General features: G+C 42.3%; 1 protein-coding gene across 8 annotated transcripts in view; it reads right to left on the bottom strand.

Annotated features, from left to right (window-relative positions):
* The window catches only part of CFAP58 (cilia and flagella associated protein 58), a 171101-nt gene that overhangs the window by 34277 nt on the left and 117966 nt on the right, over positions 1-18858 (bottom strand). For all 8 annotated transcript variants that reach the window (XM_065923276.1, XM_065923282.1, XM_065923283.1 and 5 more), the window contains 2 exons: positions 15859-15970; positions 13887-13991 (listed from right to left, as the gene is read on the bottom strand). In XM_065923276.1, the coding sequence (XP_065779348.1) occupies positions 13887-13991; positions 15859-15970 (217 nt within the window). The remainder of the gene's footprint in view (positions 1-13886; positions 13992-15858; positions 15971-18858) is intronic.

Genomic DNA, 18858 nt, shown 5'->3' with positions numbered 1-18858 from the left:
GCCTCTTTGGCACTTACAGTGATTTTAAAGAACACACATACTATACACTGTCCTATACCGCGTCTGAACTGGATAATTGGGCACTCACTTTTGTTGGGATCCGTTATAATGTGATTGTGCACAATTGGGTATCCTTCACTAAGTGGAACCATGAAGAACACACACTGTTCGTAGAGACCAGTCTCATTTCTCCCCAGATATATCTCAGGAATCTTCTCCAATAGAATACAAATTTCTTGCAGGTAAGGACCACATCTTAGGTTTCTTTGTGTCTCACAAACTTCTACAGATATTAGAGATATCCCCAAAACACCTTTTGGCTCATAGTTGGTCTAAGCAGGCTTTCTTTACTAGGGGATGGGGCGAGGGACTGCAGGTCCCTGGAGGTATGCAGGACAAAAGGAGAAAGAGGGAATGAATGATCTTCTGTTATCTTCTCAGAAGAAAGAGCACAGCTGGGTCCCTATAAACAGTGGGGAAAAGTTTCCAGTTGTCATAAGCCTGAAGCAAACTGGGTCTGATGACATCAATAAAATGCTTAATATACTACATATTTGGCATCGATTCCAGAGAAGACTGTGAGTCAGGAACTCAGAAAAAGTCTCCTGGGCATATAGGCAGCTCCTGGTCTGTCTCTTCCACATTAAATATACTCAGGGTAGGGAATATGCATTTTTAAATGCATGAAACATGAGCCAGACTTGACACCCATCTATCAGAGCTGCTTTAAGGATAATAAAATCAGTGCTGCCATAATAAGGAGGGGGAACTTGATGACCCACTGGAGATTTCTTCCAATCTAAACGATTCTATAAATTCTCCTAAAATCATAAAAAAGCAGATTAAGGATTCATGTAGGCATTTGGACTATAAATACAAATTAATTTCTGCTCCAGTTGCAGTTTTTTTCTCATCTTTGCAAGAAGCACCTCTATCTCCGAGATATTTCTGGGTGAAACACCAATATAACAGCTAAAGATAGCTAGAACTCCCCCAGGTTCTCGCTGGTGGCTATTTTCTTCTAATTTCACAAATAAATTTGCATCTTGAAATGCACTGAATTGAATATTGCTGCTGTCCAGAAACATTTATCACTGGAAATCTGTTTTGTTTGGGGAGTAAGATATAATTATGTACAGATTCAATAAGAACTTAAATGTTCCATTGAGAAATTCTTTATTGAAAATGTTTTGTTTTAACTCTTAAGTAATCTGTTTCCATTTTCAGTTACTAGCCATATTACTGCAATTCTTTTTGAATTTTTTAAAAACATTTCCTTATCAGAACTCAATAACTAGAAATCAAAAGAAAACTATAAACATTTTCAAAAGATTAACTTATCAATTATATGTTTTTGGTTCACATACTTGCTCTTATTCAATATGAAGTTAGAGACCAAAATAGAAATGAACAAATGGATTACAGATAATGTTTCCAAATGCATAGGGATAAATGCATATCCCTGAGGAAATGTGCTCCATTATGACATCACAGCTGTTTTTCCTATAAAAAGAACTATGTCCTGCAGCAAACTATAATTTCCCAAATAAAGGGAATAAAAGATTAAAGAAAAGAAAAACATGTCAGCAATGGATTTCTCAAATCCAAGGATAGCAACCAGATGCCAAGCATATTAAAATACCACATCTGACAAAGGATTTAAAAAAAGAAATCATACCACTTGAATGCTTAAATGCAAAGTATTTCCCCTTTAGATATACCAAAGAAAGGAGACTGTGGTATATTGTTGCAAGAATGGCCGCATGTCTCATGATCTTAGTCCTCTCCCACATTTACTCTGGGCTTGGTCTTGTGACTAGCTTTGGTCAATGAAACATTAGCAAGCATGACATAAACGGAGGCTCAAAAAACACTTGCATGTTGGGGCTTTATCTTTTCTTGCTGCTCTTGGTAACCCTGAAATTGATATCAGTTTATTCAGGAGAATAAACCTAGACTAGCCTAGTGGACACATGTGGTCTGTCACTTCCATCACTCCAGCCAGCTGCCAGCACCAAGCACCATACATGTGAATTATGCCATCTAAGTTAACCAGCTCCGAGCAACATGCCAGTTGCCTGTAGAAACACATGTGAGTCCTGGCAAGTCCAAAAGAAGAACTGGCTGGCTGAGCCCAGCCTAAATTGCCAACTGAAGAAATAAAAATCTAATAAATGACTTTGTTTTATTTCCCAAAGTGAGTTTGCCTATGAAATATTGAGTTATAGTAAGCCATTTATAAGTTAGTAGTTTGGGAATCCTAAAATCTACATCCCATGTGCAATCTATGATATCTAGCAGGTATCATTCACTCACTGCAAGCATGAGGCTATGTACTTGATGATAAAAATGACCTTGATTAATCTATACAAAAACTTCATATGAAAGGTATTATTATAACCTACATTTTACAAATCAAGAACTGAGGCTTAGAAAGTAAATTGGTTGGGGTTACATGGTATTATGAGTAAGCTTGGATTAACACATTTGATTTGCTCAAGAATGTGAGCTCTTAATCACTATGCTTTTCTGTCTGATACCACCTATACCATCTGCTACTAAAGGCTTCTCTTGTCCATTGGGCTGGAGAATTGTTGGGGCTGTGATAATATCTTGAATCTTAAGTGATCAGGCAGAGCAGACACAATGAAGCCTAGCCACCCAATTGAAGATACAGTGAGATGGATGGTGGACATGGTGGGTCTTGCTCTGGCCTGCTGACCTCTGACACAGAAACTAGAAGAGCAAGAGAGCTTCAGCAGAGGGGCAGGAGCTATCTAACATATGACACCCTGGCCCATCAGCAACAAGCGGCCCAAGTCTCAGGTTAATACCAATAAGATGAGCAATGCCCCCCTTTCCAGTCTTAGGGGGATGAGGGTAAGGAGGAAAAGGAGTCTTGGCAGGGGTTGGAGAAATGGGTGGGAAGTTGGGCAGAAGTCCCTTTCTTCTTGTGGGTGTAGAAGGTATTCCCATGAGAAGAGAGAAGAGCCTCAGTATGTACCATACCACAGACTTACTATCTGTCCGTTCTTTGCTAATGAAATCTCTGGAATCAGGCTTGCTTTGCTCTGTATTTCTGACATTTTTTTTAAAATGCCTCAATCCTAACTCAATACTGAGATGAAACAGGGGTGAGGAGAAGGAAATCGATCAAGACAGCCCCTTTTGAAAACTACTTGTTTCAAATCACATAACATGAACAAAACCCTTCCTAACCCAATCAAAGGTCCAGCCCAACAGTCAGCTGTGTATTTCCTTGGGCTGGCTGAAATCACAAGTGTTTAAGGTACTTATGGTTGAAGGTATAAACTGATTTTTTACCTCCATCTGCCTAATGGAGCCTACCAGAGCCAATCTCTTTTTAAGAAACTCCTAAAGCTTGCAGGACTCTAATGCTAAAGCAAGTTATTGCTGGCACATTTATAGAGAACTAGTGAGAGGGAATATGAAAAGGGTTATGATAATTGGGAACATTAAGTATACCTAGGCAAGTGTGAAGAGACACAGGGTGAGAAACTTATTTACCTTAAATGAAGCTGAACACAATTTTCAGAAAAGACCAAAACATCTGCATATTAAAATCCTGCTCCCATAAAGAGACCAGTGGGTCCTAGACAACCAGCATGATTGCCCTTTCTCTGAGGGCTGCCAATAATAGCAGAGGCATTTTCTGAGGACCCATAAAGCTCTCTGACCTTTAGTTTCTTGACCTGTTAAATGGGGTCATTGCAAAGTTTAAGAGATAGAGAAGTAGTTTCTGATTTTAGATTTCCTGGATCTGAATAAGTCCCCTCCCCAGATCTTGAAAGCATCATTTTGCATCTTCTTTTGCTAAGTTTTGACATGAAAAAGAGAAAGACTAATAGGTAATGAAGTATATGCTCTGTGTCTCGGATTGTTCTAAATGTTTTACATATATGAACATAATCTCCCCAGCAATGCTGTGAGATAGGCATGACTATCCCCACTTAACAAATGCAGAAACTGAATTAGTGTTTCTGAGCTGGTGGCAGGCTTGTGGGTAAAGACTTCGCCTGCAGCGTAGGAGACACAGGCTTGACCCCTGGATCGGGATGATGCCCTGGAGGAGGAAAGGGCAACCCACTGCAGTATTCTGGCCTGAAAAATCCCATAGACAGAGGAACCTGGTGGGCTACCGTCCAAAAGAGTCACAAAGAGTAGGACACAACTGAGCGACTAAGCACACTCGCATGAGCAGGCGGCAGAGCCAAGATTCAAACTCCAGTCATCCAGCTCCAGGACCCACAGGCTCGACAACCAGGACACTGGCAGCAGCTTTTACCAAGCACTTCATAAAGGAAAGGAATGCACAAAAATAAATAAATACAAATACTATCATTCCAAAAAACAACATCTTACATCTCCAAAGGCAAGAAAGAAGGACATGGGAAAAACAGAGGTCCCCAAAACTGAAAAATAAAACTGACTTTATGCTAGACATTGTGCTCATTGACACATGTTAAAAAGCAGAGACATTACTCGGTTAACAAAGGTCTGTCTAGTCAAAGCTATAGTTTTTCCAGTAGTCATGTGTGGATGTGAGAGTTGGACTATAAAGAAAGCTGAGCACCGAAGAATTAATTCTTTTAAACTGTGGTGTTGGAGAAGGCTCTTGAAAGTCCCTTGGACAGCGAAGAGATCCAACCAGTCCATCCTAAAGGAAATCAGTACTGAATATTCATTGAAATGACTGATGCTGAAGCTGAAACTCCAATACTTTGGCCACCTGATGCGAAGAACTGACTCAGTTGAAAAGACCCTGATGCTGGGAAAGGTTGAAGGCAGGAGGAGAAGGGGATGACAGAGGATGAGATGGTTGGATGGCATCAATGACTTGATGGCCATGAGTTTGAGTAAGCTCCAGGAGATGGTGATGGACAGGGAAGCCTGGAATGCTTGCAGTCCATGGGGTCACAAAGAGTCAGACATGACTGAGCAACAGAACTGAACTGTGCTCATTGCATTACAGACCAAAGAATGTTTGGAAACATACAGGTTTTCCCAATCCTCAGAGGAATATCTGGGAATGACTGAGACAGATATATGGAAGACACTCTGATAACATGCCCACTAGACACTAGTGGCTGCTGCGGTGCTCTGAAAGATTTCCATGGGACCACCCTCTCCAAGCGCTCGCGCTGAGGCTGTCTCAGACAAACCAAGTGGGCAGAGGTATATGGTGCCCGGCAGGCCGCCCACACGGATGTGTGCACAGCATTAGCCTTCTGTGTTCTGAACAATCTACCTCTGATTGCTCCTTCCACCCTCCCTGACGTTAGGCAGCAAGTGCCAGACAGCAGCAATTCCCTGGGAAGTTCCAGGAAGAGGTGCCCGGGAAGCAGCAGCCCCCCCTGGAGCTCACTGGGAAAGAAGCCCCTGCCACCATTCCCAACATGTTAGATATTCTCTGGTGAGGATGGTGAGGCTCTGCAGGAGGTATTTCCCCCTGACTTCATTCATCTTCCCTTTGATGTTAGACCAGAGCAAAAGCCTACAAATGGGCTTCTAGTCAGTAGCTTCAGCTCACACTGTGCCTTTATGTGCATCGGTCTCCCTAGGCAGGGAGTACCTTCAACAATTTCAGCTCTGTTTGGGAAGGGGGCTCACTTAGCTATCCACTCACAGAGTGGGCAAGAAACACCACCAGCGACTGGGACATGATGTCAGAATCCACCTTCCACATCTTAAGGCAGCTCATTAATAAAACAATTCCTTTGGAATCGGGGAGAGGGAGCAGTCACAGAAGAGGGATGTTTAGTGGCTTTAGGAGGGGGTGCCATAGAACAGTGTTGAGAGGCTCTGTTCTGGATTTCAGCGATGGAAGTTTCTAGGAGAAGGCAGGAAATCCTTACCATCAAGGGCTGGAGAGTAAGTGCTGTGGACTTTGTGGGCCATATAGTCTGTGTCACAACTACTCTGCTCTGCTGTGGTAGCATAAAGGGAGTCATGGACAAGAGGTGAGTGGATGAGCGTGGTTACGGGCCAAGAAAGCTGGATTTGTGGACAGTGAAATGTTAATTTTGCATCATTTTTACATGTCACACAATAATCCAACATGCATTCTACCCGGTATTGCCAGGGCAACCTTCAACCAGTGGGGGATGGGAGAGAATGGACAGCGCCCGCCTCCCTTCCTCTGACGGGACGGTTCTGCAGCAGTTCCAGTGAGGTTCCTCAGAGGAACACCAGTGACACCAGAACTTGGATGTCCACAGCGATGATCAACTCTCTCCCCCCTGCACTGGCTCTTCCTCCTCTCCTCCCTCATGCTCCAGCTCCCTCCCTCCAACTTCCTGGGATCACCCCCCCCAAGCCCCCTGAACCCCAGCCCTCATCTCCATCTCCGATTAGGAGAGCCCAAACTGTGACCCCTGGCCACTCTATAGCCTTGTTCAGAGTCACACTGAGTCCTGTGCAGAATCACAGGACTTGTCACACTGCCCTGTGGTTACAGAACCAGGAGGGCCATCAAGGCCAGGACCACATCTGTCTCATTTACCCTGGTACCCCAGGGCCCTGGCATGTTAGCTGAGCAGACGCCTGCCACCCATCTGTTGCCCAAGCATCAAGAGGGGCAGGAGGCAGCCCTTGGCTTCTTCGATTCAGAAAACGCTTTTCTGTTTTAGAAAAGCTTATAAAATGAAATTAAGGTACAGTCATTAGCAGCAGGGGAAACGACATCTTAAGAAGACACCTTCTGTTAAGCCCATCTACAGCTGCCCCCACAAAACACAGCCTGCCTTCTCTGTCTCTGGGCTCACCTCTTCTGAGGAGCCCACCCTCACTCACTCCTGACCGTCCATCACTGCACAACCTGCAGCCTCCCCCATCTCCTCCCTCCCCGGCTCCTCCTTTGCCTTTTGATTCTCATGCTGTGTACTTCCGTCAAGAAATCTTATCAACGGACTAGATCAAAGAAACTGAAACAAGTAAAGCTGATCGTGCTGCTGGTGCTCCTTTAAATCTCTTTCTCCCCCAGGCCTTGAAGCTAGAGGCTGCAAACTAGGCTCCTATGGGTCAAGGGTGGTTGGTTAATATATTTCTGGGAGGCCTGGGCAATGTTCTTAAGGTTGCCAATATTTTAAACTCAATACAGTGAACATAAAAATCCGTATATCTAACTATTCTTGAAAAAAATTAACGATTTGATGACTTGGGCCTGCAATCAGCTGGGGTGAGGTTAGCTGCTTCCTGGAGAGGGGACCCAAAGACCCCTGCGTGCTGCAGTCCCCACCACTCCCTTCTGACTCTAATTCTCAGGCCTCTTGTCAGTTCCCACTTATGATCACGATACACAGTTCACCTTGATCTTTCCTGTTACCTGTCTGGCCTGAAAGTGAGTGTATCTGAGCTAAACACTTGGAGAAAATGAGTCCCAGCTGCTATACATGTTCCTTGTGTTTCTAAGTGCCTCTGGCAAGGGATCAGAGCCTCCTATTCCAATGCTAGCAGGCCTTAGGCCATTATTTGGAATCCCTTTTTGATGTGATGATGACGATGATGATGATGTAATGACACCCCAGTAACAGACAGCAGTTACTCATGGCACATATGCCCGCCTAATCCTGCAGATGCTTTTAAAAAAAGAAAGAAAGAAAGAAATCATTACTACCGAGGGATCTGGAGATGAGAAACAAATGGAGCAAAAACAGAAAGGAGAGGGCAGCCTATCTCAGCGATGCTTGCATTGCCCTCACTTCCTTGAATGGGAGGGTGGCCTGGTGGGAAAAGAAAAAACAATCCTTCCCATCCATGTTTTAGATTCCAGTTCTGGCAAGAATACAGACTTCTTACCACTGACGCTGTAAAGCCAAGTTCAAGAACCATGTCCACGTTCACTCTGAACAAAGGGAGAAATCTGACGCACCGCATGAATTAGCCTGCCTAAGCACGCAAAAGCAGTTCTCATCAAGTTTATTGATTCATAAACCACAGTATATCCCAGGCTCCTGCAAAGTTTGACGTTAATAAAAAATATGCAAAGGCAACAGAAAGAATAATTCCCGTAACCTCTCGTAGCTCAAAGACAGAACTCAAATGACTGTCCACATGCTACTTACTAAAGAACCACTGTTCTTATAGTATTTAATCAGTCACTAAACACGTATTTGTAAGGGATGAGATAATCATTACAATAGATACAGGAACTGCTTTGCAAAGCTTATGGTCAAGCATGAAAGTCATTAAGCGCACAGTTACAATTATCTCATTAGTTACAAGTGTGACAGTGGTTAAGAAAGCGAAGTCAAGTACCAAGGAACATAACATAGAGATCTAAGAGGGACCCCTGAGGAATGAGCGTTCAAGCTCAGAGCTGGGCCTCCCTCGTGGCACTAGTGGTAAAGAACTTGCCTGCCAGTGCAGGAGACAAGAGACGTGGGTTTGATCCCTGGGGCGGGATGATCCCCTGGAGGAGGGCATCACAACCCACTCCATGGCAACCCACTCCAGTATTCTTGGCTCAAGAATCCCATGGATAGAGGAGCCTGGAAGACAATGGTCCACAGGGTTACAAAAAAGTCAGACATGACTGAAGCAACTTAGCACACACATACATGCTAAAAGGCGAATAGGAGTTGCCCGGGCAAAGAGCCTGTCCATCTTTATTGAGCACCTATTATGTTCTCGGTACTAACAGATACTGGGGTTAGAAAGATGAATTAACATGTGCCTTTCTCAAAGAACTCACAGTCTATTGGGGGGAAGTAGACTTCCTTTACGTCTGCTGCCGGGACATGATAGGGGCCCTTCAGCACCCTGGAACAAATTAAAGTTATTTTAAAAATGTTCTGATACTCAGAAGAATTCAACCAAAAATCTTCCTAATTGCAAAATGTTCTGTTGTGTATTCAGAGAACCTCTCTAATAATTTAATAAAACAGAAGAAATTGAGAAACTGTCAAACCCTGTGGAACACCTGGGGTTTCACCAAGATAACAAGGCTTGTTTTCTGCAGATGCTCAAGCTCTGGAAGAAAATTCACAGCAAGCCCAGGGCAGCCCAATCATCCAAAAAAAAGAAAGTGAAATGAAGAACTGGACAGAGGGGAGCGAGGCACACTATTAAACTTTGGAGACCTGGAAAAAATGCTTGTTGGTTAATAATATTAATAATCATCACCATAATGAGAGCACTAACTAAACACTCTGATCACCCTGTATGAGTATTTACACTCAGTTCTGTGGGTGGGCCTCAGTTTGTGGATAAGAAAACTAGTGATTAGAATAAATGAGAAATTTCTGTTTATGGCATTATGGCATACTAAATAATGCAAAAACTAAAGTCCACAAAGCATTAGACTTGCTCAACAAAGCAACACATCCTTCCAATCACAAAATGGCAGTTGCAAGTAGCATGATCTTCAAGTGTCAAAATCAAAGGGTGAACTGCACATTAGAACAGCAACTAGATACTGCAGCTCTCCTGTGGGGGGCTGACTGGGACAAGTGGCCAGACTTACTGAGCGAGGGGCTTGGATTTGAATGGCCATAAAAGGACAAAAGATGAGGTGCTGAGCCTGCATGAAGTGAGCAGTTGGTACGGAGACTCCTCCACATGAAGTTAGGGACTTAAAAGAGTTACACCCTCAGTGAAAAAAGACAACAGAAATTCATCCACTGGGACTGGAAGACCGCAATGAAATCTAACTATCGATCCCAGGTTATGGGTGGGAAAAAATGGCTACCCTAAAAATTTGTATCCATGGGTCTTCAATCATAAGAGTTCAGAGTTCTAATATATATTAACTAGGTTACCCAAAATGAGAATCTAATACAAAAAATTATCCCAAGTAAGTGATATTTCCTAGGGCACCCAACAGAAACAAATGAAAGGACAGCCCCTTAACCTGGACCATTCCCCAGTTCTATAAATAAAGTCTTTCCGAAAATGAGTTCATAATCCAAAATCCAACACAAAAAGTCCACCATGAACACCATGAAAGAAAGTCATCAGTCACAGTAAATAGGTAAGAAAATCCCATGGACAGAGGAGCCTGGCAGGCTACAGTTCATAGGATCACAAAGAGTCGGACACGACTGAAGTGATATAGCGTGCATGCAGCTTAAATGCATATGTTGGAAATTTAAATTTGTACTCTAATTACCATAGAAGAAATAGTAGATGTTTTAAATAGTGGATATTTTCTGCCTTCCACAGAAATAGGGGATATTTTAAGACTTACTCTCAAAGGAGAAACTATTTAGGACTGAATGAAAATGAAAATGCCACTTTTCAAAACCTGTGGGAAGAAACTAAAGTTTTTAAGGGACATTTTGCAGCTGTCAATGCTTATTTATATTAGAAACACAGGCTGAACATTAATGAGCTGAGCACCAACCTCAACAAGGTAGAAAAAGAACAGAATGAACCCAAAGTACGTAGATGGAAGTTAAAAAGTTAGAGCAGTCGATGAAATATGAAACAAGCTTCCAATAGAGAGGTCTGGCAAAACACAAAATTTGGTTCCTTTTAAACCTGACAAAGTGATGAGAACAGGAGAGGCCGGGTAATAAAGTGACAGGAAGCATGGACGCTGGAGCTGATGGCCTTGTTTGAGTCCCTGCTCTATCACTGACCAGCTACGTGGCCTCAGGTATGTGACTTGTGGCTGGCACTGGTGAAGCCACAGGACAAACCCTGGACCATGGACCCTGGTGCCCATGCACTAACTCATTATCCTTACAATAGCACCTGTGAGTCGTGTATTCAGATAGGAGTATCTTCCTCCCATAATGAAACTGGGCATTATTATCTCCATTTAATCAATCCTAAAGGAAATCAACCCTGCATATTCATTGGAAGGACTGTTGATGAAGCTGAAGCGCCAATAATTTGGCTGCCTGATGGGAAGAACCAACTCATTCGTAAGGACTCTGATGCTGGGAAATATTAAATGCAAGAGGAGAAGAGGGTGGCAGAGGATGAGATGGCTGAATAGCATCACTGACTCAATGAATATGAATTTGAGCAGCAGTGGAGGACAGAGAAGCCTGGCATGATGCAGGCCCTGGCGTCAGACACAACTGAGCAATTGAACTACAGCAACAAACAAATGGAGAAACCAAAATTTGGGGAATGTAAGTAATTCTCCTCAAGTCATGAAATACAAACTGTTAGAACTGATCCAAGACCAGAGTTTTCTGACTCCAGAGTCTGTCCTCTTAACTACCTGTGCTCATCTGTAAAAGGAGGAAGATCCCTGTTGGCTGCTCACTGTGCACTCAGCTTCAGGGAAAATGTCTTTTCTAATGCAAAATGTGAAAGAAGAGGGCCAAGTACCCAGTGCTCATATAGACAAGCTCCTGCTTTTAGAAATGATAACCCAGTGGTTAAGATTATGGGCTTTGGAATGATAAATAATAATTGGCAATTTTTATGTCAAGCATAATGTTAAACTCTTTCAATCCTCCTTTCAGCATCCCTTTAATATTTTATATTTTGCCAATTTTATTTCATCAATCCTCCATCTCCACATCCATGTGTCTCCCATCGCTTCCCCCTTTCCTTCATTTCTTTACTGGAAAATTCTAGAATAAACCCTGGACTATGTATCATTTCATTTGTAAATATTTCAGTACATCTCTCATATGAAAACGGCTTTTTTTTTTTTTTTTTACAAAACATAACCATAATACTCTTATTACACCTTATATAATCAACACTAATTTCTTAATATCATCCAACATGTATCCCACATTCAGATTTCATTGACTGCAGAGGAAACAGTGGGCAGAGACACACACCTTGCACGAGGCCAGCTTAACGGAGGGCCCAGGGGAAGGAGGGAGCTACTGTGGCTGGTCGGTGGTAAATGGTGACCCAGGACATCCAAGTGCCAGACTTTCCCCACATGGGGGCCGGATGAGAGTGATCAAACCTGAGATGATGACTGAGGGCAGGTGAAGTGAAGGGAAATAAATGAATTCTGTTGACACAATTACATGCTGGGTTCTGTGCTGCCCACAGAGTGAAGCGATGCTCTTTCTCATATTGAATTACTCAGTTTTGCAGGGAGCTGTTGAAGTTCAATGGTTAAGCTCCTAGGAACAAGTAGCGTTATACCCTAGCATTATCTACCAAGTGCCGCTTAATTTTATTACAGGGGAGAACCACAGACTTTCCCCATACTGGGCTGCCCTTGGGGATCAGAGATAGGGGCTGGGAGCTAAAGCTCAAGAGCTTGCTTCTCACTTCTGGGGAGTCAGGACCAGGAGCATCGCTGTGAGTGCACGAGACAGGGTGAGGTACAATGTCAGGGAGGGGGTTCCTAAGCCATCAGTCTTTCTATGTGTGATTTAACACAGCAAAAGTTTATTTCTCATTCCTACAAAGTCCATCACAGGGTTGGGGTCTCTCCAGAACAGGTTTCCCTCTTCAATATAAGGGGCTTGACATTCCAGACTGTCCTGATCTTGTGACTCCTCTCTCTGTATGTGCTTAGGAGGCAGGAAAAGATAGCACTAGAGTCCTGTACCAACAAATAAATGCTTCAACTAGGAAGTGAAATACCTGCTCACAACCCACTGCTCAAAACTATTAATATCTCAGGATCCTGTCTAACCACAAGAAGCAAAAAAGTCTAACCACTCCCTTCTTACTCTTCACTAGGATACAAGCTCCAGGACGATGTGCATTTTGTCTCCTTGTCCAGTACAATATCTTTAGATAGAAGAGTACCTGGGCATGTTATTAAATTGAATCAAGGAATGTAATGCCAGCAAGAAACACACCCTTATATCTTGGGAGAAGAGACAGAGTCCCAGGGGTGGGTAAGGGTGAGGGTGTTGGGTAAGATCTATGCACACCAGAGCTGCAGAGCTGGCTGTGCTTAAGGAATATTACTACTTGGCGCCGTTCATCTTAGGAAAGAAAATGAAATCCTGCCGAGAACGCCAGACCAACAGCTCGGGTAGCTTTACACCATAAAACACTGAAGCCGAGGCTCAGAGCAACTGAGCAAACCACCGCCACAGGTGCTCAGGTCCCGGAAGGAGCTGCAATGACCACAAATGCATCTCTGAGCCATCAGTCTTACGCACCCTTAATGTCCCAATAGCATCCTTTTCGCAGGTTCTAGTATTGTCCCATAATACAGATCAAGAACTTCAAATGCACAGAAGTTAATTTCACACAGCTACAGATTTGCAGAAGCAGGATTACAAGCCAGGCCACTTAACACCAGAGCTTGTATTCTTTTATCCACACCAAACTCCTGGGGTCCAACTTTCTCGTTCACTGATTGGGAATGGCAAACCCCACCATCTCCCCAGAACTGTGCAGAGGAATGGAGGATGAGGGAACAAAGCCACCAGCACAGCATCTGGCACAATGATGATAATGGTGATAGTAGTGACAACTGATACTTGCAAAGATACAGATACACAAAGATGTTACCCCTATTGACTGCTTAAGAATAACTTACTACATAAAATCTTCAAAAAGATACCTTTTCTTCCATTTCACTCTCACAAACCTTCAAGGGGATGTTTGTGCTCTATGTGAAGGCTAGTTTTCAAAATCAAAGTCATGGCATTTCACATTATATGAAGATATGAAGAAAAGCGTTTAAAAGAATCTAACAAAACTATAAAGAAGTTGGGGGGAGGGGAGCTCACATTACTCAATGCAGTAGATGTAGCTTTGAATTTAATTTTCTAGAATTCTTGAAATATTAGTGATGGCAGTATAAAAGACCAATTAATCAGGTTGTTTGTTCTCTGTGTGTGAGTCCCTGTTGCCATCTACAGTTAAAAATGGGGCATGCAACACTGCCAAATATCTAGCTCTAAAAACATAGTACTGGAGATGATGGTGCTAAGGAAATAGGCTTGTTTGATGGGCACAGGAAATGGAAATGGTACCTGGAGGAGCAGCTCTTTTTCAACCACCTCTTCTGTCTTGCTGATGAGACGCTTCTGCAGTGTATGTATTTTCTGTATCAGCTCAAAGGTACTGGGGTCACTGGCCTATTCAAGGGGAAAAAAATAAAGCAGCTGAGATTACCAGGTCCAGAGCACTGAGGTCCCTACAGAATTATTGGTCTATTAAAATTTATTGCAAAGTTATAGACCCAATATAAACAAGAATCAGAAACAAGACAAAACAAAACAAAATGCATTGCACGACAGATGAGACAGTCATCAAAACAGACTGATGTTTGGCTAGTATGCTCTCTGTTGTCCCTAGTGAGCCTATAAGTGGAAAGTGAGTATGTTTATTCCACCGGGGCAAATAATAACAGCAGCAATGATGGCAGCTCCTGGGCCTAATAACCTGATTCTTTGCCCCATCTGAACACTATATTAAGTGCTTTTCACACATTATCAAATTTTAGTCACTCAACAGTCCTGTTAAACAGTATTACATTCCCCCTTTACAGATAAGGCAACTGAGGCTCAGAGGAGGTCATTTACCCATGCTGATAAAGGTCAGAGCTGGATTCAAGTCCAGATATGCCTGGTTCTAAAGCCCGGGCTTCTTAATTACTATGCTCTGAGGTTTTCCCTACCATCATTTGTTTACATTGGAATGAGACAGGGTTCCCTAACTCATTTGGTCTCAGGGTTCTCCTTTCATAATTGTCAACAAGAAGATTCATTACAGCCTATGATGGGGCAAGTTCCCAGGATGTGGAAGTCTGCTAATTATTAGCATCAGGACATGACCATAGCATTTAGCTTTCAAACGGCATTATCAATCCATAAAGCTCTCAGGCACCTTCAGTAACTATCTGTGTACAATTCAAACAAGATCTACTATTATACGTTGATAATTTGCCCTCTAGACATTGAACCAAAGGTTCACTTTCAACTATACTGACATTTGGAATTAATCTAGCAGCTAAATATTTTCAACTGCCTCCCAGAGTCTGTTTTCCAATTTTTTAAATAGAAATTGACATGGAATTGGAAACTTTAAGAGATCTGCTCGAAAACACATGGAATAAACTAAAGTGACAGTAAATGAATTTACAGTTTTCATCTCTCTTCCCCAGACACATTCATGTTATTGTTAGTTTAGTAAACTACCCCACTCTTGGCATTTGAAAAGGAATAAATGAGGGTCCAAGAGGCAGAGATATTCCACTGACTATGACTTTGCTTAAGAAATACTAAGCAGTGCCAACTGATATCCATATTCTGGAAGTAGATTTGGCATACACATTCACTTGGCAAGACAGGACACTGTTAAAATTCAGGCCTCATGTTTACATAACAATTTATAATGCATTATCCTTAATGCTTTCTTCATTTAAAGGAAAAAATAAAAATGAGAAACAAAAACCTACTTGGCTGATTTTTCTCCTTTTCCTTGCTCTTTCTTATATCACATATGCCTATTCTCCCAACACTCCAACTGTTAACTTAGTCAAAGCCCCTTCTTGCACCCACATTACTGGGTACTACTAGAGGAGATGGGCATCTTTTTATTGAATAAACAGAGCTTCTCTGTTACTGTTATCTGCTGGTGGAAATGAATCTCAGGAGGTCATAAAATAAAATAAGAGGTTTATTATCCATCATCTTCCAAAGGGACTTTGGCTGTGTCCCCAGATCCTAAAAGGAGGAGTCTGACGAACACAATACTAGTTCTTTGAAAAGAGGGCAAGTTTAAAAACCGCACTTCCTTTTGGGAAATAAAAGGATGCAAAGGTTTTTAAAAACAAAACTCAAATCTGGAACAATCTAATTTACATTTGATCCAGTCTTTTACATTATGGGTGACAGTGGCACAGATTAAATAAAACTGTGCTTGTTACTGCGCTTTAGGTAAGAAGACAAGTCGGGTGGAGAGAGATTTGGGGGGTGGGAGGAAGGCTCTCCGGAATGTTACCTCGAGCTTCCTCCATCTGTGCACGTTCATGGGGTTCTCCAGTTCCTCCTCCAAGGCTCGGCATCTCGTCCTCTCCTTCAGGAACTCTCTTTGCGTATGAAAAAGCTCCTGCCTAAATAAGTCAAACTTTCTTTAGCAAACAAATTCTCTACCCAGTATTTGAGTATCCTTTCTTTACATGGTTTCGTGCATGCTACATCTTATAGAAAAAGATGGATTAGGGAGACTTCGGGAACACTGAGACCAGCTGCCTAAGGCAAGACACAGGTGATACCAATTCTTGCAGAGGGCAAGCTTCAGCTTTAGCTTTAAGGGGAAGGAAAAAGTACCAGGGACTGATTATTGATACCAAGAGAATTTTAGAAGTGTATGGAAAGAACAGGGAAGGGGTAAATCATGAGGATTTCAATATATTATTCCACGTTTCTAAATGTCTTCTACAGTAGCAGCGAGAGAGCAAGCTATGTTCTACCATGAGGTACGGCCCTGCAATGCAAGCGACCGAGGCTCAGGTGAAACCTGACATCATTAAGACAGTGTATCACCCACCCTGGCAACATACTGGAGTCACCTGGGGAACTATGACCACATGCCTTTGCTTGGACCAACCCCCAAAGGAGTTCTGCTTTAATTGGTCTAGCATGAGGCTTGGGTTTCATAAATTTTTAAAGTTCTGCTGGTAATTCTATTGGAGAAGGAAATGGCAACCCACTCCAATGGTCTTGCCTGGGGAATCCCAGGGACAGGGAAGCCTGGTGGGCTGCCGTCTATAGGGTCACACAGAGTCGGACACAACTGAAGCGACTTAGCAGCAGCAGCAGCAGCAGCTGGTAATTCTAATGTGCAGCCAGTACTGAAAAATACTGATTTAGGAGTGATCATTTGTCTCATATTCTACAACTGCACAGGTGACTGAAAAAGTCCCGAAGAACTAGTTCTGGCTCAAATACACTTCTCAAATCTCTAGTTAACAGGTAACCAGAGTCTACAACCATCGACTGACTGCCAGTCTACTGAACGAGAAGTTCTGTTGGGAGGCCGAGCAGAGGCAAGCACTCAAGGTTGACACTGGCAAGAAGGATATTATTATCTGTCCTTGTCTGCTGGGAGTGTGCAGTGCATTACTAAAACCAAGCCATCTCTTTTACTCAATTGCTTCATTTAAACCAATAATACAACTTCCCCTCATTAGCAAGACAAACCATTAGAATTAACTGCATGATGCTCACTCAACAGGGAGCTCAGAACAAACTGCTCAGAATTAAAAGCATATTTTTAACACTACTATTTTCTAGAGTGTCATCCTCAGAGAAGGGCAAGGGTATTCGCTACTGTGATTGATGATTTCTTTTGCACCAGACTCTATGCTAGGCATGTTACAGTTTCATGTTTAATTTCAACAAATTTAAAGCTCAAATAAGTTGTGATTTGCCCAAGGTCACACAGCTTGTAGGTGGCAAGTCTGAGATTGGAATTCATGCCAGCTTGCCTCCAATATCTTTATTAAGTTTATTAAATTCCTTTATAAGGAATTCCTAGGTGGTTCAGGGGTAAAGAATCTGCCTGCCAATGCAGGAGAGGCAGAAAATTTGGGTTCTATCTCTGCGTCGGAAAGATCCCCTGGAGGAGGAAATGGCAACCCACTTTAGTATTCTTGCCTGGAAAATCCCATGGACAGAGGAGCCTGGCAGTCTACAGTCCACGGAGTTGCAAAGAATCGAACACGACTGAGTGACTGAACATGCACCTCCCACGATAAAGATAAAATCTAGTATCAACAAACTGAGAATGGGGAGAATGTGGTGCTTTGCATATGTAATAAAAATAACACGTGGCTGGCAAGTTTGTGTTAATCACTCAGTCATGTCCAACTCTTTGGGACCCCATGGACAGTAGCTCACCAGGCTCTCCTGTCCATGGAATTCTCCAGGCAAGAATACTGGAGTGGGTTGCTATTCATTTCTCCAGGGGATCTTCCAGACCCAGAGATTGAACCCAGGTCTCTTGCATTGCAGGCAGATTCTTTACCAACTAAACCATCAGGCAAGGTTAGTGATGGTCCTGGAGACCATTCAATAGTGTCTTAGAGGAAATCCAACTGCCTCCAAAATGTCAACGGTGATATCTCTGGATAGGAGACTTATGAATGATTTTCTAATCCCTTCTTTACATTTTTTCTGCATGCCCCTTACTTTCTAAAATGAATTTGTATTACTTTCATCGTCTGAAATATGAACAACTCTTTAAAAAAGAGAGTATTGATCTATCCTTGATGGTGGCAACTTTCCTTGCTATTCCCAAACATATTCACTGCATCTAAATATCAAAACTATCTAATTCAATTAATTTAAGAAGCAGATCCAGACTGTGTCCTTGTCCCAAGGTAGCCAAGGATACTGTTCATCTACACGTCTGTGGAGGATAAGATAGTTACTGAGAAAACACCAGACCTATTACTTGGTTTCCTGCAATTGCCCATATAAAACATGGTGATGTTTTCCCAAAGGGAAAGTAGATCTTGTATAATGTAAGATTTAAAGCAAGAAGAAGGCGCACTAAGCTCAAGTGAAAGCTGCAGAAGATAAATCAAGAGTGAGATGTAAAATTTGGCTGCCTTCTAAGGAAACAGAGTTTTCAAATAGTGATAAAATTAAAATTTCCCCCTCTTTCCATTCTGTGTGTAATTCCAAGAAAAAGATGTGCAAATGTTACCAGGATTCAATTTAAATATTGATGTTCCGTCTCTTGCATAGTGCCTTATTAAAGAAATTGTAAAGAGCTCATTGGGGGAATTTTTTTCTGAATTGTAACTACTTTGTGGTTATGATTTAACTGAACTTTCTTTCACTAAATCCAGAATAAAGTTTTCAAAAAACACTTTTGCACTTGCCTACGTTCCCCTGAAAGGAAGTGAATTCATTCTTTGTGACAGAGAATGGACACGATGTAGATTATGGGTTATGGAAAAGTTTGTCTCATTATTTGTTAATTATTTCAACA

Source organism: Muntiacus reevesi, chromosome 2, assembly GCF_963930625.1.
Source record: "Muntiacus reevesi chromosome 2, mMunRee1.1, whole genome shotgun sequence".
Taxonomy (NCBI): Eukaryota; Metazoa; Chordata; class Mammalia; order Artiodactyla; family Cervidae; genus Muntiacus; species Muntiacus reevesi.
Note: the sequence above shows the minus strand (reverse complement) of the source record. Positions and strands in the feature narration are given on the sequence as shown.